Here is a 24,266-nt window from a genome sequence, read left to right on the forward strand (position 1 = left end):
GTTTATGGATACTGTAGCAGAATGTTTGGGGTAGTATCAAGACCTGGCCACAACAGAGAGTGGTACCAAACAGTGAATCAGCATATCTTTGCAAAATATTTGGTCCCGGAGTCTTGCTCAACTAATTGGTGAACAACTGTAGTTGGCTGGCTAATCGCTAAATGTTAGCCAGACGGGATGGTTACCAATTAAAGTTGTTCGCTTATTACGGCACATTAACTCATCACTAGGCTACTGGGACATTCCATTGACTATTTATTTTGCATGTGTTACCTAATGGTATCAATTAAATGTTATACCAAGCAGTTACAAGTACTAGTGCATACTGCAATACAGCTAATGAACTGTTAGCTCCCTCCATTTTGGATTCAGCGACTCTCTTAGTCTGTTCCCTCAAAGGTCAGCACGGTCAAAACAGCTTGTTTCTGTTGGAAATTAGCAGGTCCAAGTTTTCCCATGTGGAACTTGATATGATGCATGCATAATTACCGCCAAGATTCCGTTAGAATGAATTGAATTTGCCACAAAATGTCAATGTTTGAAATGACTGGTACGGCCAGGCCTTCACACTAAATCACCCATACATAAAAGTATACAGTATGTACATATACATTCTTACTTTTCTGGCTGGGTATATGTTGAGTTTAAGTTTAGAATCTCAAAAAGAGCAGATGGAGAGTCCAAGAAGCTGGACTTTGGCTTTGTATAATTAGCAGGAGTGCATAGCCAAAAGGAAGGGAAGTATAACAACGGCTGAGAATGACACAGTTTTTTTAAATGGAGAGATGGAAAGAGTGGAAGGTGATAAGATTGTATAAAATGGAGGGGAAAAAGGAATGAGATACTTTGCTAGAAGGGCAATAATAGTAGAGAAAGGAGACATGAGACATGAGTGCATAGCAACATCGTATTCATAGCTGAGCAGATTGTTGCAGTTACTGAGTTTGTGGTCAAGCACAACAAACATTGTGGGGATTTTGGTCCAGGGAATTCCTCTACAGCACATTATAACAGGGCAGAGTGATCATCTGCTTATTGCACTCATCTGCCCTTCATGAACAAACTGTCTGAGATAGATTGTTAGTGCTTGTTAGTTTCTGAAAGCAATCAGAAGCACTGCGTTTGTGTGTGTGTGTGTGTGTGTGTGTGTGTGTGTGTGTGTGTGTGTGTGTGTGTGTGTGTGTGTGTGTGTGTGTGTGTGTGTGTGTGTGTGTGTGTGTGTGTGTGTGTGTGTGTGTGTGTGTGTGTGTGTGTGTGTGTGTGTGTGTGTGTGTGTCAGATTCCTGATTGGGGTGGGTGGGTTGCTGGTCGCATGCCCTGCAGGTCAGTTTGTTAGAGTTGGCACCACAAAAGACCAGTGGGGCACCAAAGTAAATAACACATAAAACGAAAAAGTTGGATAGCGCATTTATGGGAAATAGAGGCAGATTATACTGAGCTATGCAGCATCAAAAACATAAACGCCCACTCACACACACACACACACACACACACACAATAGTGCACCGTCTCCTGAATTGACCCCAATTATTGACACATTGAAGACATGCTTGAATCATTTATTCTGTCTTTAAAATGCGGCTCCCAGGCCAAAGCCGAGCACATTGTGGAGTTGAAGGATTATATCAAGACTTCTAGATTGACACAAAATATTATAAAATAAAAAAACACTTATAATACACACAGATAAATCTATGACCCAACATGTATTTCTGTTTTGACTACGAGGCCTACAGATGAATCTCTATCACTGAGGCATAAACCCTTGAATTACGCAGAACTCAACCTTGATGCAGCGAGGCAGCCTATTTCTTAATTAGAAGAATTATATGTACTTATATGTGATCTCTGTAATAACAGGAGATGGAGGGAGATGGAGGGAAGGAGCAAAGACACTCCGCAGTGTTTGTCTCTATCCCCACCACCAGTCAAGCTTGACAGTTTGAAGATAATGATGATTGATCACCATCTCTGCAGAGTTTGGAGAGAAGGATATCGAGAGTTTTTAAATATCATCGTAGTTGTTTGCAGTTCAAGATCTTAAATCCCCCCATCTTAACATGAACTGAGCCAAAGAGATTAGCAATCCAAATATATTTCTACACTCACTCAGTCATGTAACAGAATAATGTATTGCTTAGACGATCTCTGGAGTAGAACACTGCACTGGTTAGCATTGCTTTCAGATTGTCACGTTTAAGGAACATAGGAAGATATGGTTACTTTTTTGTTGCAAACTTTCTTGACATTTCATCTAATTTATTTTCTTGCCAAAGGGTAGAATATGGTAGACATGAGCAATCAGCTTAGCATAAAGACTGCAAACAGCAGGGAAACAGCTAGTTTGGCTCAGTTCAAAGGTAATAAAATCGGTCTGCCAGCGGGGAGATTCTTGCTTTAAATTTTTTCCCCTTTCTTCCTTTAAATTTTTTTGGCACATGCTCTATCCAGCTGCTGGCTCCGTCTTCATATTTACCGTACAGACATTCTCATGTAATTCTAGGAAATGGAGGACAAAACTCTTATTTTCCCAAAACTTTGGACTATTCTTTTGAAAATATACAGCTTTTGGTGGACGAAAATTGTTCAAATAAACACTGCAATCCGAGACGGTAACTACGTTTTTTTTGTTGTCCAATCACACTCTTTAGTGCCTTCACTTTTTCAACAGATGCCTTGTATTTTTCTCAAAAGCATAAGGCTTTCTGTACTGTAGGTTTTGTCTACCTTCTACATGAATGGTGTGATACCAAATGGCCTAAAACAACATAAAACACAATGCAAAATGAATTTCCTCTGCACAGAAAACACACTCTTGAAGATCCAGGATGCAGGATGCCAGCGGTATTATGCAACCCCCATCAATCCATATGAAGTTTTTTATTGACGTTCATATGGCAAAATTCACAGCCAGCGGTCAGCAGGAACCATCAGAGGCTGAGAGAGAGAGGGAGGACAGTCCTGAGTAACGTCTGTGCTTCATCCAGTCTGGCCTGACCCTTCCCTCCACCTCCATGATGTTTTCTGTCTGAGTCACTCACTCCCTGTCCACTGTTTTCAAATAGATTTTAAAGGAGTGAATCACCTGCAATGACCATTAAAGTCAATAAAAATAGCAGGAAAAAAAATTGGGCTTGCCACTTAAGGGCCAAACCTTTTTTTTTCTGGGACTTGTTGTCGTATTTGTGTTCTGACCAACATGAGCCACAGAACGGCCTGAGGTGCACCTGCTCCACCACTGTAGGAAACACAATCCGGCACAGACAGGTTACAGGGTTGTGTTTTTGCGGACATTATTTGAATAGTTTACAAATCTGCGGTCATGCCCTCATTATGAAATCCAATGCACTATTTTATTAAACTTTTGCATTCATTCTCTGTGTTTTCTCTCAAGCTTTCCAAGGCCAGGTGTACTGTGCAGGTGCAGGGCTCTGTTAGTTCCAACCATCACACTCAGCCATGCTGTTTATCGTTCATCTGGCACACTTCACAGCTTGCAAAAAACATGATTCTGGCCCTCTTGCATGCATTAATAACATTTCTGCAGAGCTAGATATTTGGTTGCACCACAAACAGTACTGTACAGGGAGTGTAACTGGTCAGAAAGGACTTCAGCCACATTAGAGGGAGTGAGAAAAGGGAAAAGTACTGATGGAAGGGAGTAGAAATATGACTTAAGAGATGGGCAGAGAGAGAGAGGGCATATGCCTAAATAAGAGAGAACCCTGGGAGGAGGCGAGCAAAAAGAAATCAACCATTTGACTATTTCTTTCCATGAAATCACCCTCTCCATCTTGTCTGTCTTTGCCTCTCTTCATGCCCGTTGCTAAGTTTAGGAATGCACTACTTAAGTGTAGTCAAAAAGTCCCCCCGTGTCCAGCGTAAACATCAGAAAACAGTCCCTCTCATTCATCTGTCTCTCCCCCCGCCTTTGTGTTGGTATCTGCCTGTGGAAAGTGGACATTCGATATGTGCGTTAGAGAGACCCGCCGCCGCGTCGCTAAGTTGGTTCCAGAGTTAACAGCCTAATATGACCACATCACTGAATGCGTCTGAGGCCTTCTGAGCCAAAAACTTCCCAGGCCGCAAGAACATGTTCCTTCTCTCTCTCTCTCTCTCTCTCTCTTTCGCTGCTCCATCTGATTTCTCTGAAACCTGAGCCACCTCAGCTTTGATCTGGTTTGATTTGGTCGGCAGGGTTTATCTCCATCTTTATGTCTGTCTTAATGTTTATCTGTCTGTCTGAGTGGTGTCGGTTCCTGGCATTGCATGTCAGGGTATTCGGGTTTGTTTACTGTTGGCGAGGGTCCGCTCTCGCACAGCTATTCACAGAGGGTGCATGGTGAGCCAAATGTGATGTGGCATTGCATAACTTTCAGATAAACACACACCATGGGGATGTTGTTCTGTTTGACTACTACATTAAGTTTAACTTAGGTGTACTAAGGACCTGCTGACTGGACCTTTCAATGGTCTAATGTTTGGTAGAACACATTTTGAGCTGCGATATATTGAAATTGGGTGGGCTTAACTCGACCTGAGCAATTTTTAGTACTCGTTTAATGTAAACAGACATATCAACTGTCTTCGGTATGATGGTATATTTGTTGTATCAGTATGTTTTTTTTAAACTAAGTTTTCAATTACATTATTGAGTAATACAGGGTGATAATAATACTAATGGTTATTATCATTCAGAAAGGCATATTTTATTTCACAATAACACTTTTGGAATCTGGATAATCTCAATGAAGGGACACAAGGTCACACAAGGCTGTGCAACTTGGGGTGTATCCACATAACATGAAAACAAGTCAGGGGAGGTTTATAGAAAACCACAAAGAAGAGCATCCCTCGCCCAAAAATAGGCTGTGTTGGAGTCTGACCAAAAACCACAAAAATTCTGATCTGGCTCCGGAGACTGAACAACAGATAACATGTTGGTTTCTATTTTTATTTGTACATTTTTTAAACTTAAATTGACATACATTAAGATAATATACAATAGGTTAAATTTTGTTTTATTTTATTTTACTGGTAACTCACCATACATGTTTTACTGATAAGGATAGTTAAGACAAAACAATAACAAAACCTAAACTGAAATAAATACTTTAAAAAACTCCATTGTTTTGGGTGCTGTGTTCAGTTATTAGAACACCAGCAGTAACACAGGTTGCTTTAATACTCAAAAACACATGTCCGTGACCTACATGAGATCACAGCTTCCATTCATGACAGCTAAAGGGATAGTTCCCCCCCCCCAAAAAAAAACTCCCTCGAATTCAAAAGTCAGTGTTGTCTGCTCTCGAGCACAACACACCAACCCAACTGTTGCTCTGAGACATGTGGGTGCTTGAAAGTGGAGTCAGTCAATATATTTTCATCAATCTGCCATGCTGGCAAACAGCAGTGAATATTTTCATGTACCTGTGATGGAGCAGGTTAGATGTCCCCGTGCCAGCCTTCCCTCACCCCCTCTCTGTCTCTCTGTTTACCCCTGCTTGTTTTTCTTCCCTTCCCTTGCCCGACTGTATTTCTCATTGGAGGCGTGGGAGTATGGGAGAGAGTGAGCTAATACCCAAACTTGATTAAATGGTGGAAAAGGGGGCTGATAGTATGAGCAGGGAGGAGGAGAGGGGAGGTGGGTAGGAATAAAGGGGTGTGGGTAGAAGAGAGGTGTGTATAAGAAGCCTTGCTGTGAGGAATTAGGAGATATTCCACGGGAGAAAATACACACAGAGAGATTTTTGCAAGACTTCTTACTCCATAATTATCTTTCACGGTAAGTACTTTGAAGCTAATCATCTCTTCAAACTAAAGGCAGGTTAAAAGTAGAGGTAGTTTACATCCTTTAAGCAAGACAAACTTTTGGAAAAACTACTCATTTGATTAATTAGCTGATGTCCTACGAATGCATGATTGTATTGTTATTTTAGTGTAATGTTGCAACGAGCTATCCTCACATTACAGTAGGCCTGCACAGTACAAGTTTTATGTGTGAAGACAGAGGACTTAGTATGTAGCCTCAGGATGGCATGGCATCATGCCTGTGGCTTTTTCCATTAAGGTGGGCATTCTGCCTGCTGGCAAAATGAACCCACCACGACCCCTACTGAGTCTGAGACAGGCATAACAACTCTGTAGACACTGTTGTCAGCACCTGACTTTCACACACGCACACACACGCACGCACGCATGCACGGCACGCACACACACATACACACTGGTCTAGATGTCCTTGCCAGTCTTTGGAAGTTGCCTTTTGAACATTGGGCCCGAGGCTTGCTGTTTCTGGGCCTGTGCTAGTCTGGGTTCCACTTAAGCCAAGATACGCCGGAGGGGCTGATGTTATGAGCATTTTGTGTGTGTGTGTGTGTGTGTGTGTGTGTGTGTGTGTGTGTGTGTGTGTTTGAGCGACCATGTGTCAGTTGTGTGTGTTTGTGTATAATGAAAGCTGCTATTGATGGGGAAAAGCCGGGCTGCTGAAACAGAATCCCTTCCAAATCCCACAAACAGAAGGTGGGGATGAAGGCTTCTCTGCGGTGCAGGCATGCGAATACAGTGAATGCATGTGTGCATATGCGTGCGTGTGTGTGTGTGTGTGTGTGTGTGTGTGTGTGTGTGTGTGTGTGTGTGTGTGTGTGTGTGTGTGTATACAGACATCTGGTATTGACCGCTGTTTTTACAGGTGTCATACACCTTACCGTAGGTCACTTACTGTTACATGTTTTTGAGTGCATGTGGATTTTGTGTGTGCGCGTGTGGAGAGCCACATTATAATAACAACGCATTGTAAGTCTAGCTGAAGGAATTATTTGGCAGTTTCACTGATATCCACAGCCACAGCTATTCAATCATGGTTGTTCCTTTAAAACCTAGGTCTCAGCTATTCAGTGGTGCTTGTGGATGAAGTCCAGTGCAGTGATATATCTCAGTGGAGATCTTGGGCCTGGTCTCATTAATATAGGCTTGGCATGTACAGATGAATATCTACAGGATATTTTACATCAGTGGATTTGATGACTGGTTTCAGCCTTCATACGCAGAAAACCACAGGCACAGAGAGGGGGGAAACGTTGCCACTTTCAGCCATCAATCCCTGCATGTGGTTCTTCCCTGTTTACCCGCAGTTCAAGGAGTCACTCTCTCTCACTCTCTCTCTCTCTCTCTCTCTCTCTCTCTCTCTCTCTCTCTCTCTCATTTTTAACCCACTTTTCCCTTTTAACTCATCGAAACAACTTTCTCCTTTTTTTCTTTTCCCCCAGGCAGATAAACAAGCCCCAGGATGAGGAGCCTTCTACAGTTTCTGGCGCTCTGTGCTGCGGTCTCTCTTTACGCCTGCTATGGTACAGATCCCTCCCTGACACACTGTCACCCACTGGCAGCCTTTAACTATTTATACCATGTAATATATATATTTCTTAAATGTTTTATTAAGACAGTGATTCTTCATTTGCCATTAACCCCATTCCATGTTTTTTCCCGTAGACTCTCATGAAAGCACAGAATCCCTTGAAGGTGATGAAATCTTTTTCTCTCGTTCATGGGAAAACATGCATGCAGTTCTAACAAGTACAGTATGTCACTGCCTGTACCATGTATCGAACCCTCATTGTATCCGTCACTAACGTATCCTCCCATCCCCCCCCAGCCCTTTAATTCACATCTGTTGCACAATGCCTGACCCGATTGAAACAGGGACTCTTGTTTAATAAAGTTGTGTTGCTTGCAGATTTGTTCGTGCCCCCGAACCAAGCCAACTCGTTCATAACGCCGCAGAGGGGCAATGTGGGCCTATACAACCCACCCAGAGGGAATGGCTTCAACTATTACAACCTCATGAGGTAAAACCACATAGCAGAGTCAGACCACAGACATGCAGACACAGCACATTGCACTTCTCTTTTTCTCTTATTATGTAAACCCACATACCCACATACAGTAGATCATTAAGAAACATCCGCTGACACAAACACAAAGAGGTTGAGGATATGGTTTAAGATTTAATGATTTGAGGAAAAAATGCAACAAAAGCAAGATACGAGCCCCTGGGTGTCTTCATATGTTTCTGATTTGCAGTTGTCTCCTCCATATGCCAATCTTTCCTCTAACTATCTCTGTCTCTGTCAAGGAGGATCAAAAGCAAGTTCTTTCCCTTACTTTTTTCTGTCAAACCACACACTCAATGTGGTAAACTGAGGCATATATTTGGGTCACATCATCAGGAATGATTTATGTGACGACAATGATATGCAGCGCCAGTGTTGTAAAACTGCATGAACTGCGCCAATATGGTGGCACACAAATTCCATATGTGCACAGATAATGTTAAAATAGCCCCTTTATAGAGCCTACTGCCTCCACTCTGTTTATCCCACTTGTGGTGCAGCCATAATAAGGCAAAAATTAAAAAAAAAAAAAAAAAAGCTTTTAATGATGTATTCAGAATCTTTCTTAAAGTAGGTCCGAAGAACTTTTAAATATTTCCGAGACACTGATTATCTCTATTATGATCATGAATTTCACTGTACATTACAAGTGAAAGAACACATTTTTATATAGATTTTCTCAATGCCTTTGGCCGGGTCCGATCACCCAGGACCGTGAGTTGGTGTTGTCAAAACACGACCGCTTTTGCCCAAGGGGGGATGCTAGAACAAACACAAACTGAAACTTCCTCATAGTCACAAATGCAAGTCCTATGTTTGTGACTACTTGTGACACCTTTCATGCTGTGTTGAGGAATTGTATGTACAAATGTATGGGTCAATTAATTGATTAAAATGGTTGGATTATAATGGCCTTTTCTAACCCCACACATCTTGAATTGGAACAAATGTCTATGTGTAAATGGATCATTTTGATCCTTTGATTGAACTGAATTGAATGGTCTGCTTTTGTCTGTCTCCCTCTTGTCCAGGAGGATAAAGTCTCCGGCGGAGAGGCGTGCAGAGACCTGCGAGGACTTCTCTCCCTGCCGCTTCTACGCCTACCGCCACGGCTTCCAGCAGGCCTACCAGAGATACTTTGGAGCCAGAAATGTGCCCCAGAGGCCAGCCGCGTTTCGTCGATACTAACTAAAGTGTCTGTCTGTCAAACAAGCACAATTATCAATAACGTCCTGGGAATTAACCCGCGCTCCTATATTCCACATATCGCAACTTTTTGTATCGTTTATTATGTGGTCGTTTTTGTGGCCTCTTAAGAAAAAAGCACTTTTTATAGAAAACGAACACACAGAGGCATTCAGTGCGACTACAGCAAGCCACCATTACACGCACACATGTAGAAAATTCCCAGCCCATCTCTCGTGTAATCTCGGGATAAGTTTTATCCACTATTATCACACCTTACCGGGCATTTATGAGCTTCATGTGATATGCTTCAACAAAGTGTTTCTACTCCACTATCCACTAACATTATCCACCTATTTATCCAGCCTCGCACTGCTGTCAGTGATTATTTCCACTGCTTTGAAGTCAAAAATAAAATCCCCTCCACTGGGTTTTTCTCTCAATCCTGTTTATGTTATTTGTTTGCCATATGGGTGTGTGTGAGAACATTTGGCATCGGGAGCCAAATTTGTTCACAATGCATGGCAGATGTTGAAATTATAGCAAGACTTCCAATTTATGTGACTGTTCTACGTTGATGAAATGGCAGGAATAGTGTTGGCTTATTTTTAAACAAGCATCTTTTCCTTATTTGTTTAGAGAGATAAAGTCCGTGTGTGAGGACAGCCAGGAGAAATATCAAAGAAAGGATAGCAGTTTTAGTTTAAATATGACATTATTAGATTGTTCACTCTGATGCTGCAGTGCACGAGCAGCCTTTTGCTGTGTTAAGGAGGTCAGGAGAGGTTTTTCCTGCTTTAAGTACCACTAGCTAGTTTGGTCCATTGGTCCCAAACTTATGGGTCAGGCCCCTCCAAAGGTTCCCAAGATAAATCTGATAGTCACAAGATGATTAATAGTGGAACTATATGATAAGTTTACTGAAATCAGACATCTGAAATGTCACAAGGGGCCCAAAACTACACACACTCCCAAACCAAAAAGGTTCTGAACCTGTGCGTAACATTTCCTTTTATGTTAGGAGCTACACCATAATGTAAGGTTTCTAGGAACTATGTGTCAAATGAATATATCGCTGAGTCAAAAGTATAACATTGACCCATGAAAGTGGCATAAGAGCACTTCAGCACTGCACTAAAGCAAAGTAATGGAGTAAATGTGTTTTGTTGTTATCCACCACTGGCGGATTGTTGTGGAGTTAAACACATATTACTCAAACATCAGAACAGCTGATTTTAACATGTATCTGGTTTCTGGTAATCAGCAGAAGAATGTGCAATCTGTCCGTCCAATGCACCAGACATCTGTGTATCAGTTTCCTCCTACAAACAAAAACAGGTCAGAACACAGTGGATGTCAGCATGGCACGGTCCTAGAAAAACATATTGGACATCCTTCCGTTATTTCTTTGTGGCCACAAGACTGCATGTGTGCACAATTAAAGTTGTCCTCAAGCTACATTCCTGAAGTTTGTCCCTGAAACAAGACAAGGCACCAGCATTGACCCAGACAGTGAAATTACACCCCATGTAACACTGTCAGGACCGGTCCAATATCGACATAGCCAGTCAGAAAAGCAACAAGACGATCCGCAGAGAAAAAAAATTGGGAGGATATTTTCACATCAAAAATTAAAGTTCAGAGCACTGGCAAGTAATAATATGTTGTTGTAGTAGCTACGAGGCATCCAATGTAGCCTGCTTCATGTTCTTTCTTAATAAACTAATATTATATAAAAAGAATTGGATGTTTTCAAAGATGGAATAAAAAAAAAAGTTCTAGTGGCAGATTGTGTTTCAATTAAAATGTAATGCCATGTTCCACTTTCCGCCGCTTTATTGGCAAATCACCCACTTGTTTTGGTAAAAAGTATCTTCCCACATCTGAAATGACCCTACATCTAAATGTTGCTCTCTTCAAGAAGGAAATCACCGCGGTTTGCAATAAACAAGAGGAGACCTCGGACTTTAATCATGTCACATCATGTGGGATCGGTTCAGTTTTATAACATGTTTTATTTTTTTATTTTTTGTCGCATGCACTTAGTGACCTACATGTAAAAGTGTGCTGTAACTCTGCAAAACTCTGACCTCCTTAGGTTGCTGGCTGGCATTGCATTCCTAAAAGGTCATCAAACTTTGTCTATTGTTATCAACAACAACAACTTTTCTTTCAACTTTTCACAAAAAAACATTTCCATTTCAAGATGAAGAGGGAGTTAATGAGATGAAGAACAATCAGGTTTCTCAGCAGCAGCTTAAAACGACCTACACAAGGTGTTAGATATTTTCCCTCAAAATACACTTCCAGTGGCTGATCATTGTGGCTGTGAGTCGCCCACATTTGTTCTCCCATCACCTATGCTTCAAAACAAATACCCACCTTCTGGGTGCAGACTCCACATTCTTTCTCGTCTGACTGTGTGTCCAATTTTTTTTCTTTGTGTGAATGGATGCACAAAAAAATTTGTTTTTTTGTACAACGTGATTTTTTTTGGGAGGTTTGTGTCCCTGCATCTGCGTGGGTGTTTGATACATGATTCCCTGACCAATCATGTACCCATGTCATAGTGAGGGCCGCATCCATAAACCAAGTATATATATATATTTGTAAGAGAAAGAAAGAAAGGGAGAGAAGAGTGACAAAGCTGTTGAAGTCTCTGGTCCTACTTGCTGCCTGATACTGCCGACAGTGAAGAAAGAAGCTGAAAGATGAAGACCTTGGCCGTCCTGGTTCTCTGCTCCCTGGCTGTCATCTGTCTGACTTCAGGTGAGAGCCACTCAATAGCAAAGCTCTTTATTCAAATAACTGTTTTTAATATATGTTGCTCTGTTAAAAAAAGTGTAAATACTACCATTAGATCTACTACTAAATATCTGACCAGCTGCTTTATATATATATATATAATTTTTTTAAACACACACATAAACTGTCTGGGAAGAAAATATACACAACATTTTTTATATTAAGGCTATATTTTTACCCCTCATATTTGACAGATGCCTCCATTGGTTCCCAGCCGGCCGGTGACAACCCTGCTCAGAACAGTAAGATCATGATTCAGCATTATGGTTATTCACTGTTCTATCAATTTAACGTAACATCTTTCTAATCAGTTTAGCCTTAAAGATTAATGTCAAACTTACTGATTCCCACAGATTTCAAATGTTTCCAGGTGCTGCCCGGTAAAATAAATAAATAATTAATAATTAGTTAAAAATGTTGTTATATTAGTCTAGTAGCCTACTATACTCGTCTGAATTATTAGATATATTTGGATAATGATAAGGACAGTTCAACCATGTTTTTCATTCTTTACTCTCTAAATTCTACCATGATCCATATTTGACTTGTGACATGTGAAGTCTGGTTTAGCACTGTCGGTAATAAGTTGAATCTATCACATGTATTGGATATAGGTTGGCTAATAGACATCTTGTTTATTTCTTGATAAATTATAAATGTGCATGATGTCCAGGTCTGTTCGTGGAGAGGGAGCAAGCCTCCACAGTGGTGAGACAGAAGAGAGCCGCTGGAGAGTTAACCCTGACACAGCTGGAGAGGTATTATCCACCTCCTTTGCTTTCACATCACTTATCTGAGGAATCACTGGGTAAGCATACTCAAATAATTTCTACGCATTAATGTAATCAACACTCCCCGGTGTTTCTCTCTCTCTCTCTCTCTTTCTTTCTCTCTCTCTCTTTGTTCACTCAGCCTGAGAGAAGTGTGTGAGGCCAATCTGGCTTGTGAAGACATGATGGACACGAATGGCATCATTGCCGCTTACACTGCCTACTACGGACCAATCCCCTATTAGAGCCCAAACCCCTGACAACTGATTGCTCATCACAACTGTCTTTTTGTTTTATTAGTAGTTGTTGTAATATCACCTTAGAGCTAAAAAAAAAAAAAAAAAGCATTCTGCTACAAATAGATGTGTGTGGGTGGAACAAGATGAATAATGTCCGCATGTGGAGTTTTTTTTTTCCATCTTGCACAGACCCACAGAAGCGTCTCTTTGATTCCATCATATCTGTCAAAATGTAGAGCAGTCTTATGATATAAATAAAGATTAATTGAATTATGTGGTGTGTGTGTGTGTGTGTGCTCTATCACAATAGCCTGGTGCTACCAAACCAATGAAATTTGGGCAGAAGTGGGTGGGCGGGCAGAGCCAGGCTACTATCACTAGGCCTCACATGGGATTCTGGATTAACAGGAATTTAAAACTGCGTTGACAACTTTTGGCCACTGGATGTCCCAGTTGTGATTTGTGGTAATCTGAGTACAAAGGAGTTGTTGAGTTTTTATAGCATGCATACAATTGAGGGTTTACAAGACACCATGTTTTGAATGATTCATGTCCAATTAACATTTAATTAAATAATTATTTAATTTAATACCTAAATGCACTATTCTGATTTTAAGACTAAAAACTCTCAAAGGCATTCTGGTCTCTTTCTGCAAAGTCCACAATAGCATGTATATTCATGAGTTCATTGAAATATCTCGACTCTCGCACAAAATTTTAAACATTTAAAACCAGGCATCCCCAGACTGGATGGACCTTGGCACATTTTGTTTGTACGACCAGTGGGGTTGTTTACGTGCTCAAATGTACATGTAACCTAATGTATGTGGGACAGACACAAAGAGATCTGCATTTCAGGGCATACAAAGAATAGTAAAAAAAATGTTTTTAAAGTATATAAAACAAAATTAAAATTCAGAAAAACTGCCACACAATTTCTAGTTTACAATGATCTTTTATATACATTTTTTGGGGAAATTATTGTTTGTACTTTAGGTTTGTTTGATTTACTTTTATTCCACCACAAGATGGTGCCAGAATGTCTATAGGAAAGACGAATAAAGTAACAGATCGTTCAAAGTTCAAGATCAGTCGGGGTGTTTCATTTTTTGGACAAACAATTCAACAAAAATCGGCCAAAACTTTCACAATCAAATCTTTAACCTTTATTGGCAAAATTCATAAATCACTGACAAAAACATTTACTAAACTTTACTGTGAAAAAAAGAAGGAAAGTGTTTCTTTTAATATTACACTTAAATATACTGTTAACACAAAATAGTAATGAAACACCACTGACACTCATTTTGAGTATAAACTTGGGGTTGTTTCTTTCTTTGCCTATAACACGGCCTCTTTGTTGTGTTTGCAGCTATGTGGGCTGCACAAACTGTCATCTTGGCCTTGATGTTTACACTTGAGTCTTACGTATCTAGTCAGACAAGTCTGCCGCACGCATGCTCTGTCACAGACGGAACTACTTTGATGTCTTTTTCCAGTCAATCTCATCTAACCTGGAAGAGATAACAGAGGAATTAATTGAGATAAGGTTTACTGAGCACTGAGTGAAGAAAAACAATACTGTTTACACAATGAAGCACTGCATTTGTGTGTGTGTGTGTGTGTGTGTGTGTGTGTGTGTGTGTGTGTGTGTGTGTGTGTGTGTGTGTGTGTGTGTGTGTGTGTGTGTGTGTGTGTGTGTGTGTGTGTGTGTGTGTGTGCGCGCGCGTGTGCATGTGCATGTGCATGTGTTAGCTAATGTATAAGAAAACAGGAAGAAAGAAAAAATATTTTGTCTGGTCGAGAAGATTGTCCCCACTCTCATATCTGTAGGCTTGTATTAGTATTCGTATATTGTTAGCTTTTGAGTACAAAAGGCGAGGGGTAAAATTCAAGTACTGGGGGCTGTGTGCCAGACTCTGGTGATCGATTACATGCTGTCTGCATGAAAAATTAAAAGTTAAAAATCAAGCAAAGCAACTGTGAGGACCTGTTGATAAGCAGTGAGTTTGCTCTCGGGAATGTCCCCTAACAAAGACTGAAAGGAAACGTGTTTTCAAAACTATGAACTGGGAACTTTCCATTCATTAAGTCAGTCCGGAGGCAGGGAAATGTCAAAACCTCCTCCCTCCAGCACTTATATTTTTGCCTTATATTCTCCTTGGAGTTCCCCCTTGACTTTTGCCTTGCGTATGTTGACCACATTGCTTTTATAACATTATCACTGTTGCCAGAAACGTTTCATTGAATAGACTATGAGAAAGGCGTTTGTATTTTGCAGCATGACATAATACCTGCTGAAAAGTTTGGCTAAGGTGAACCTGCCCACACACAACATAATATCTGTGAGAAACTCTGCATGTAAGTGACTAAACGACCTGAGTTTGTTGCTTTTTTATTCCAAGCTCTGGCTTATCTGCTCAACCAGTCCCGCAAGACTGTGTCAGGTTTTGACACATCAACTTGTGCAATAAATAGTCTATTACTTTTGGATTTAGTGTAAGATTTTTCAGTTGCCTGACACACAAGTTGCTGCTTGGTTCCCTTTGAATGTTGTTTCATCTGGATTGCATCTTATATTCACCCAAAATATCACATGTTGTTATAATTGCTAAAATGGTTACATACTTTAAGCTTGACATGCTTTTTTGATTTTTTCTTTCCTTTGGTTGCCACTATGAGGCTTAGCAAATGTTAGTACGCTAAATGCACAAATGAGATGATCATCACAATAAACATTATTTTACCTGCATATAAACATGCACTGAAGTGCAGCCTCACTGAGCTGCTAGCACATGGCTGCAGCTTTGTTTAAATATACCATTTACACTCCATGATCCGCTAAAGAAAAAAATTACTTCATGAAAAGCATTCGAAACTTAACTTTTTTCAAAATGCCCAATATAAAATAAGCACCAATATAAAATAGACTATAAAACGAGAAAGTATTGATTGTGCAAAGCAGTTTGTCTATGTCGTATTAGATTATTGAGTCATAATTATTGATGCATAATGACGATTGTTAGTCATTTGATGACGGCAAAAGCCATCATTGTAATGTTGTCAACTATTGGTGGTTGTTCATATATTGTTTTTTCAAAGCTGATCAAATGCTTTGTTTTGGAAAAACCCCTTGCCCCACATCTCTCCTTTCCTTAGTTGTAAAACATGTTTGACTTCATTCTGAACCAAGAAAGTCCCACAGCGTCATCAGCAAACATAAATACTCCACTCATGCAGGACTAGGTTGCATGCTGCACTGATCCTTTGTGAGCCAGTTGAACACATGCAGTATTAAGTCATCAAGATGGACTTGTTGACATTTGCTAAGGAGAACCGTGAGCGTATCCAGGCGGTGGAGAATTCATTTGGTCCATCGGGGACGCCCCTGTCCAAACCAGGTCGGGTTCTGAAGGGACAGGGTCGCCTGGTGAAGCAGGGTCGGAGGAAGCCTCAGCCTAAGGTCTTCTTCCTCTTTAACGATGTGCTGGTTTACGGTAGCATTCTGCTCAACGGCCGCTGGTACCAAAAACAGAAAATCATCCCTTTAGGTGAGTACCCGTCATTGAGTACTGCATTGCTTGTACTGGTTATTTGTCTGATTGTACAGTGTCCTTGAGAGCCGTGAAAGGTGCCTTTAAATAAAACGTATTATTATTATTATTACCCTTGATCGAATCACATTAAGATAATCCCTGCAGGGAAGGTTCATGGTCAAACTGCAAGTTTATATCATTTTTAACTGTGGCGCCTATAAAATGCTTTTAAATTGAAAGGAAAACATGAAAAATACTTTTTATTTAACTACGAACAAAAGTACACAGATGGCGGCTACAGTAACCATGCACTTATTATCGCATAGCCTTTGAATAAGTCTTGTGCAGAAATGGGAAGTTTTGAACAGTTGAATTGCATGTGTTTTTTTCTCAATATGCACTCTTTCACTGTCATTTCAGAGCACATGAAGCTGGAGGACTTGGAAGACGGTGTAGTGATGAAGAACCAATGGCTGATCCGCACACAACGTAAGTCCTTTTATGTGTCTGCCCCCTCTTCTGAGGAGAAGCTGGCCTGGATGGAGCACATCGAACAGTGCTGTTTGAACCTGCTGCAGGGCGGCAGCTGCCAACCCGTTCCCACCTTAGCTCCTACGTGGATCCCAGACCAGCTCGCCTACAAGTGCATGCGCTGCTTCAAGAAGTTCACCACGACCAAACGTCGACACCACTGCCGAAAATGTGGCTTTTTGGTCTGCAACTCGTGCTCCAAACAACGGGTGGTGTTGGGCCACATCCACCCCACGAAGAAGCAGAGGGTGTGCAGTCTCTGCCACACTAGGAATGATGAAGATGAGGTACATCGCAAGAGAGGAGACAGCACTGGAAAGAGTAGCTCAGAGGAGGACGATGTGGCAGCATCCAGTGACGAAGAGGACGGAGAGCAGGACTGTTCTCAAAGCAGCTGGCTGGATTCCCAGGATGGCCATTATGTTTACCCAAAACCAATGCATCTGCGCCACTAGTCAAACATGAGCACATCAAGTCTTCAGTCTTGTACAGTTATCGGCATCATTAAGCGTCATATCAAAAATGTAATTCTGCTATAACAAGGACACATCCAGAGTTTAATGCAATAGAAGCATTCTAAAAGTCTGTAGAATAGTGTATTTTGTTTGTATGTATTTAATAGTGTCATTACTGCACTTTTTAACGGTTGCTGTAAAGTGGTCGTAAAGGACCGTCATCTTCTGTGTAAATATTGCTGATCTAAGAGGATTTGGGGGATGACTGTACATTTTTTTCAAGCCTCTAGTGATTTAGATCATATGTGTATGTCTGATTCGCTTTTTGCGTGTGAAAAATCCATTGCACTTTATATCTGCTCTTATATTTTACTGTGAAACTATGAGAAAATAAACTATACTTTTGTAATCTGTAGGCTACTAGCGTGATTATTTTTTAACATAGCAGCGTAGAAGCCCTAGTTAACCTCTCTGAGCATAGTGCTCTTGAATGCAGCCCAAAAATGGTCCATTCCCCTAATCAAGGCCCTTATTTAAGGCAGGTGTGTGTCATTGTACCTTCCTGATCTCTGCTGTGGCTGGTGTAGGTGAGTGTCAACTGTGTGAGAACAATTTAACCAGGTAGACAAAAGGCACTTTTATACAAGCTGCCCATTAATTTTACTGTTTATTTTAGCTTTAGGATTGCACCCCTGTGATTGAGTGACTTTGGACTCATTACCTCAACCCGTGGTGGTGAGTAGTGTAGGCCACACCAAATATTGTTGTATGCAGCATGGTGAGCCGGGTTAAACCCTTTTTCTTTCATTGTGTAGGTTCACCTGCTGCTGTTTTGCCATCATTTAGTTTTACTTAACTGCTGTCTTGCTTTAGCCTTGATTTGTGTTAACTGTTTGTTAACCTTACTTACAATACTTTGGGTTATCGAACCAACTGGGGGTAAAACATCTATTGTTAGTTATTTTTCTTTAGGCTGGCGCTGGGTGCCAAACTATAGTGAGGCTAGGCACCCATGGTAAGGTCCCTTCACTTGCATGTCAGTTAAAGCACTGGGATACAACATTTTTCACCAGTTTTAGTTTGCAGTGACTATTGATGTGAGCGGTAGCACTCCTTGGTGTAGTTTGCTTCTCAACTGTTGGCCTCAGCTTTAGTCCGGTAGGTTGTTTTAATTTGGACTGCTATTTGAGATTAGATTGTGATTTTTAGACTTGTATATAAATATTTTAGCTGACTGTAATAAATTCTCCATTTCTTAAGTTTAATAACCCAAAGTATTGTTTATTAATTGTGTACATTAATTATTTTCTTCTCAGCAGTTCCAGTTTATGCACAATTTGATTGTTTCCCATTTAAATAAAGATTTGGTTTATTTTTAATTCCTGTCCGTTCAGTTAAACGACTCTTGCTTCTTTTTTGTTTATAATATTCAACACAAAAGTAACATCCTATATTATACTGTATTTCCAGGGGTGTAATTCCCCTTGTGGCGTTGTCAGTTCACCCCCTATTGCGCTTGCTTCATTAACACAAAATTAATATATGACGATGTAATGAATAACATGACTGAAATATGGAAAATAAAACAATAATTGGTGAAATAGCTTTTAACTATTAAAATTCATCATAAAATGTTATTTCACTACTAGGCTAATAAGAGAATCACAATCATCATTGAAATTTATTTCAGAATGACATTTCCCTACATAATAACAACAATAACTTTTCATAATGTCACATTTTCATGTCAATGGTTTTGATCCCATGTATCAAGCTGCAAGGTGCTACAAGAACTATCCGGCTACCACCTTTTTTTTTACAGAGGAATACAACTATGTCTGAGTCAACTAACTAGCAGCTGCTGTTATTACAACAGTATACCACACATACATATGAACTTAAACAGTGTATATTTACAGTATTTAGCCTTTTTAAGCTAAGCCAACCTACATGCTAGATAGTATTAGCAGCCTTTTGAAGCTACACAGGTTTATTTAAAGCAGCAGAATGTAGATTGGGGTAACGATGTTTCTGTAGCTAACTGGTTTGCCTATGTAAAAGTTGCTGCAAAGTGAGAGGGAGCGACAACATGAAATAGTTAAATGAATTATAAGTAATGATATAACTTGACATGAAATGTGTTTTAGGCTGAACTTTCCATTTAAAACTCACTTGTGAAAAGTAAAATTTCTACAATTCGTTATATTCCACAATATAAACACGGATGTTGAAATAATTATAATGCAAATTTGTTTTGAATATTTATTAACCCTTGGGTATCCTTAACTTTTACTACGCCTTGGTTACCTTAGAGGACAAAAACGTCCTCTCCCTATAAACTGCCATAAAAACATTATACATTAATATTTTTTTCTACTTTTTTTTTTACAAACCTTTTATCTCACTTGACCTCTTCACATACATATCAAATATTCATTCATTTGTAATTGCTTTTAACCCTTTACATGCAAGTTTATGTGATGACGTGAGCCATTTTTATTTAAAAAAAACACAATAATTGAAAAATTTCTCATATAATAGATGCAAAGTGGATTTTTTTAAGTGGGATAATTAGACTCTAGGATATGTTAATGATTTGCAATAAAACTGCTTTTGATATATGTTTAGTATTTGTGCAGTCACAGATGCAAATAAATACTCCCTCTCATGACCTTAGAGGACAAAAACGTCCTCTCCCTATAAACTGCCATAAAAACATTATACATTAATATTTTTTTCTACTTTTTTTTTACAAACCTTTTATCCCACTTGACCTCTTCACATACATATCAAATATTCATTCATTTGTAATTGCTTTTAACCCTTTACATGCAAGTTTATGTGATGACGTGAGCCATTTTTATTTAAAAAAACACAATAATTGTAAAATTTCTCATATAATAGATGCAAAGTGGATTTTTTTGAGTGGGATAATTAGACTCTAGGATATGTTAATGATTTGCAATAAAACTGCTTTTGATATATGTTTAGTATTTGTGCAGTCACAGATGCAAATAAATACTCCCTCTCATGACCTTAGAGGACAAAAACGTCCTCTCCCTATAAACTGCCATAAAAACATTATACATTAATATTTTTTTCTACTTTTTTTTTTTAAAACCTTTTATCCCACTTGACCTCTTCACATACATATCAAATATTCATTCATTTGTAATTGCTTTTAACCCTTTACATGCATGCTTATGTGATGACGTGAGCCATTTTTATTAAAAAAAAACACATTAATTGAAAAATTTCTCATATAATAGATGCAAAGTGGATTTTTTTGAGTGGGATAATTAGACTCTAGGATATGTTAATGATTTGCAATAAAACTGCTTTTGATATATGTTTAGTATTTGTGCAGTCACAGATGCAAATAAATACTCACACTCATCCTCTCCCTATAAACTGCCCTAAAAACATTATACAGTAATATTTTTTTCTACTTTTTTTTTTAAAACCTTTTATCCCACTTGACCTCTTTACATAAATATCAAATATTCATTCATTGTTAGTTGCTTTTGACCTTTTAATTCCAGTTTCTTTGATGATGTCAACAAAGTAACAAAGTAAACCTGCAGCCACCTGAAAACCCACAAATTGCACATTACAGCTGCACACATATGCATGCGCACAAAGACACACACACATACACACACAGTAATTTCACAACACACACACACAGACACAACCCTAAGGTATCCATATGGATCCACACTTTCCATTAATTTCTCATATTTCTTATGTTTAGGCCTGCAACTCTAAAAAATTACAAAAAAGTACAAAAATGGTTTTAGGGAGCATATTTGATCCTCAAAAAAAACTGGAGAAAATAAATGATTGAGCTAGATAAGGCTAAAAAAGCTATTTTGGTGTCTTAAGTGTTGGATTATTGCCTAATATCATCAAATTTACATGTGTTTGTCATCATGGCTATGGTTTGAAAAAATAAAGTTTAAATTGGGCCATTTTTTCCATACACGTTTGAGTTTGTAAAGTTTGGCTGTGTGTACACAAACACACACACTATATTTTCTCAATACACACATATGCACCTCACACTAGCATCCCTACCAACACACTCACACCATTTAGGTTGAATTTTTTTTTTCTATTGCACTGAGGGGGGCAGGACCGAAAACCTGGAAAATGCTTGTAATTCAACCCTATGCCAAATATAGGGAAATGGCTCAAAATTTTGATGGTGTTGAAAATGATCAATTTTGATGCTTTGTGTCTAGGATGAAAGCATAAAATCATTGAAAAAAATATTTTATGCTGTAATGACAGCAGGATCAAATTGGTGAAAAAAGGCCATTTTGAATGGGAGTCAATAGGGGACAAAAACGTCCTTAGGGAGCTGAGAGGAACAAAAAAGTGTACAGCCTTTATAATAGATGGTACAAAGTTGCTGAGTAGAAATAAACAAAATATTTGAAAAAAAAAAATCCCTGGCCAAAAATATTTCAGCTAACATAAGCACAGCCAAAGTTATACACAAAAAAGAGCGTAAAAAAAGTGCGAAAGGACAAAAACGTCCCCAAGAGCACCAAAGGGTTAAACACTGTTTGTCATTCATGAAGTATTTTTTTGAACATTTTGTTGTTCCATCTATTCTGTAAACTTGAGGCTCAAACATCACTTCATTAAAAGTGAAGATGCTTTTCGAATACCACGTGTTCTTGTCCTGTTTAAATTTGAATTGGTGTTTTGCTGCCACAGATCACATCGAGCATTTGATTTAGGTTTAATAAAATGTCTGAGTAATAAACAATGTGGATTGCTTTTTTATTTGGCCATTACATGGTCCATTTAATAAGGTATATGGACTGGCACGTACTGATACACTCAATGTATAGGTACTATAATGTATTAATTGAAAACTATAAATCAAAAACAATTAGGGTGTTGTACATGCTATTTTTAACAGGAAAAGCCAATAAAACCAGAGCAATTGACAATTAGAGCAGTGATATTTTAATGTGAAGGGTGAACAAGTCTCCTCTTTAAACATGTTCTAGATTAGTATACTTGTAATGTATTTAAGGTTTATTCCGATAAATGTTGCATAAGTTTTGGTCTTTTTGCATGTGGGACTGATCTGTGATGAATCATCCATGTCCCAAACCTGTAGGGTGTGTTTTTTTTTTTTGTTCCCTCTGTCTGCCTGTTGGTATGGAAGGTGGAGAGATGGTTAAGGGGATTTGTTGTGGTTTGCCTTGGCAGTCATAGAGTTGGGGAAGCAGGGTTTACTATAATATAAAAAAATGTATGTCATAACAAAGGAAAGTTTATAAAAAGTCTGTGAAGGCAAACATTTTAACAACCACTGCTCCTGCTTTATATTCTGTCAAAGGCGCCAAGTCAACATTTGCACATGGATGACAGTCCCCTAAGAGGTTGGATTGGCTTCTATAAACATAGCTAAAACTGTAACGCAGCAAAATATTTTTCTTATCGCAGGTTGAGTCATTTCTTTGAATGTGTTGTCAAACTTGTTTGACTTCTTCCCACACGGAACAAGGAAATAGAGCCTTTACCCACAAAATGACAACTTTAGAATGCAGAACAGAGCCGGCCCGAGGCATAAGCGAACTAAGCGGCCGCTTAGGGCCCCCGACTGCCTGGGGGGCCCCCTCCAAAAAAAAAAAAAACCTTTTTTTTTTTTTTTTTTTTTTAGTTTGTGTGTTTGATATTAACATCATATTATGCAAATGTGAGTTATCATACAAAAAAAGGAATACAATGTTTTGGTCTAGATAATTAATAGCCTAAAAATATAATCAGTTCATCTGGGAGGAAATCTGAAATTATCTGATCATGTCACGTTCACATCCATGCACAGTGTGTATTGAGTTTATTTAAAAACAATTGGAAATGGGGCTGCCCTCAGTTGCCCATGCACTGTGTATAGTCTATAGCCTATTTCAGCCTTGTCTGTGGAAAAAAAGATACAGTAGCTGGACAACAGAGTTATTCTGCTTAGTTCCTCACACTGCATTTAAATGCATTCACTATATTACAGAGAAATATGTCCCGTAAAAGAAAAAGAGCTCCAAGCCCAACCCAGAGGACCCTCCATAATATTTTTATGGAAAATCCATGTGTCCTTCTTCAATAGCTTCTAATTCATCTGTCTCCAAATTATTTGTTCACAAAAAATATCTCAGATTTTCCTCTGAAAGTGCACCAGATTCATGCATTTCACTTTAAAAAGGTTAAAAAAATCTCCCGGGGGGGCATACCCCCGGACCCCTCTAGGAGGGTCTGAATCTCGGCTGTCTAATATTTTCGCACAGCCGCACAGTGGAGGCACTAGTGGAAAACACTGGGTGTGTAAATGATATTTAACAAAGATCTATAGTTTCAGTTGCGCTAACATTGGAGAGGGGCCCCCTAATCATATTTCGCTTAGGGCCCCCTGAAGGCTTGGGCCGGCTCTGATGCAGAATACATTTTTATTGGTTCTATTATTAACCTTGGTGATCCGAGTTACAGCTGCAGGCCTAGGTGTTGTTTTTCTACCACACATAGTGCTCTTCCCACAAGTCTTTGTCTCAATCTTTACAAACGATGCAAAAAATTCTCATGGTGCTCCTGGTGAACCAGCCTGCATTCATACCATTTTAACTGGAACCAAAGTTTAACTTTTATTTCTCCTGGAAGTTGGTTTGTGCCCAAATCACCAGTATTTAGATTCATCTGCAGAAGACAAGTTTTTTTTCTTTTCTGCTGCCTGGACATTGTCGCTGCTTTCGTATCCTTCCTTATTCTTCGTCTTCTCGGCTCAGACACAACCCTTGATGGCGTCATGTTTCCCAAGGAAAAAAAACATATTTTTTTTTATTCC

The 24,266-nt window shown here is 39.3% G+C and overlaps 3 protein-coding genes across 4 annotated transcripts; all 3 read left to right on the forward strand.

The window, feature by feature from the left end:
- The first annotated feature begins 5,668 nt into the window (after positions 1 to 5,668).
- Positions 5,669 to 9,520, forward strand: mgp (matrix Gla protein). Of its 2 annotated transcripts, none has more exons than XM_080043408.1 (5): positions 5,669 to 5,785; positions 7,269 to 7,349; positions 7,492 to 7,521; positions 7,736 to 7,847; positions 8,924 to 9,520. In XM_080043408.1, exons 2-5 carry the CDS (start codon positions 7,289 to 7,291, stop codon positions 9,078 to 9,080), a joined length of 360 nt encoding a protein of 119 aa, XP_079899534.1. In that variant the 5' UTR covers positions 5,669 to 5,785; positions 7,269 to 7,288; the 3' UTR covers positions 9,081 to 9,520. The 2 variants fall into 2 exon arrangements, with proteins under 2 accessions (XP_079899534.1, XP_079899535.1); XM_080043409.1 differs by having other exon boundaries at positions 5,702 to 5,785; positions 7,273 to 7,349.
- A 2,189-nt stretch (positions 9,521 to 11,709) lies between these two features.
- On the forward strand, positions 11,710 to 12,999 carry bglap (bone gamma-carboxyglutamate (gla) protein). Its single transcript, XM_080044226.1, has 4 exons — positions 11,710 to 11,846; positions 12,077 to 12,124; positions 12,556 to 12,640; positions 12,795 to 12,999. The coding sequence occupies exons 1-4, from the start codon at positions 11,789 to 11,791 to the stop codon at positions 12,895 to 12,897; spliced, it is 294 nt and encodes a 97-aa protein (XP_079900352.1). The 5' UTR covers positions 11,710 to 11,788; the 3' UTR covers positions 12,898 to 12,999.
- A 3,159-nt stretch (positions 13,000 to 16,158) lies between these two features.
- Positions 16,159 to 18,739, forward strand: LOC307262368 (pleckstrin homology domain-containing family F member 2-like). The gene is made up of 2 exons (XM_080043229.1): positions 16,159 to 16,442; positions 16,848 to 18,739. Exons 1-2 carry the CDS (start codon positions 16,199 to 16,201, stop codon positions 17,411 to 17,413), a joined length of 810 nt encoding a protein of 269 aa, XP_079899355.1. The 5' UTR covers positions 16,159 to 16,198; the 3' UTR covers positions 17,414 to 18,739.
- Positions 18,740 to 24,266: the final 5,527 nt, after the last annotated feature.

This window comes from Ammodytes marinus (assembly GCF_949987685.1).
Source record: "Ammodytes marinus genome assembly, chromosome: 16".
NCBI lineage: Eukaryota > Metazoa > Chordata > Actinopteri > Uranoscopiformes > Ammodytidae > Ammodytes > Ammodytes marinus.

Coding starts and splice junctions, on each gene's coding strand:
- mgp (XM_080043408.1), top strand. CDS start 7,289: ATGAGGAGCCTTCTACAGTTTCTGGCGCTCTGTGCTGCGGTCTCTCTT. Junction 7,350..7,491: donor CTCTCTTTACGCCTGCTATG/GTACAGATCCCT, acceptor TTTTTCCCGTAG/ACTCTCATGAAAGCACAGAA. Junction 7,522..7,735: donor AAGCACAGAATCCCTTGAAG/GTGATGAAATCT, acceptor TGTTGCTTGCAG/ATTTGTTCGTGCCCCCGAAC.
- bglap (XM_080044226.1), top strand. CDS start 11,789: ATGAAGACCTTGGCCGTCCTGGTTCTCTGCTCCCTGGCTGTCATCTGT. Junction 12,125..12,555: donor TGACAACCCTGCTCAGAACA/GTAAGATCATGA, acceptor CATGATGTCCAG/GTCTGTTCGTGGAGAGGGAG. Junction 12,641..12,794: donor ACCCTGACACAGCTGGAGAG/GTATTATCCACC, acceptor TTGTTCACTCAG/CCTGAGAGAAGTGTGTGAGG.
- LOC307262368 (XM_080043229.1), top strand. CDS start 16,199: ATGGACTTGTTGACATTTGCTAAGGAGAACCGTGAGCGTATCCAGGCG. Junction 16,443..16,847: donor ACAGAAAATCATCCCTTTAG/GTGAGTACCCGT, acceptor CTGTCATTTCAG/AGCACATGAAGCTGGAGGAC.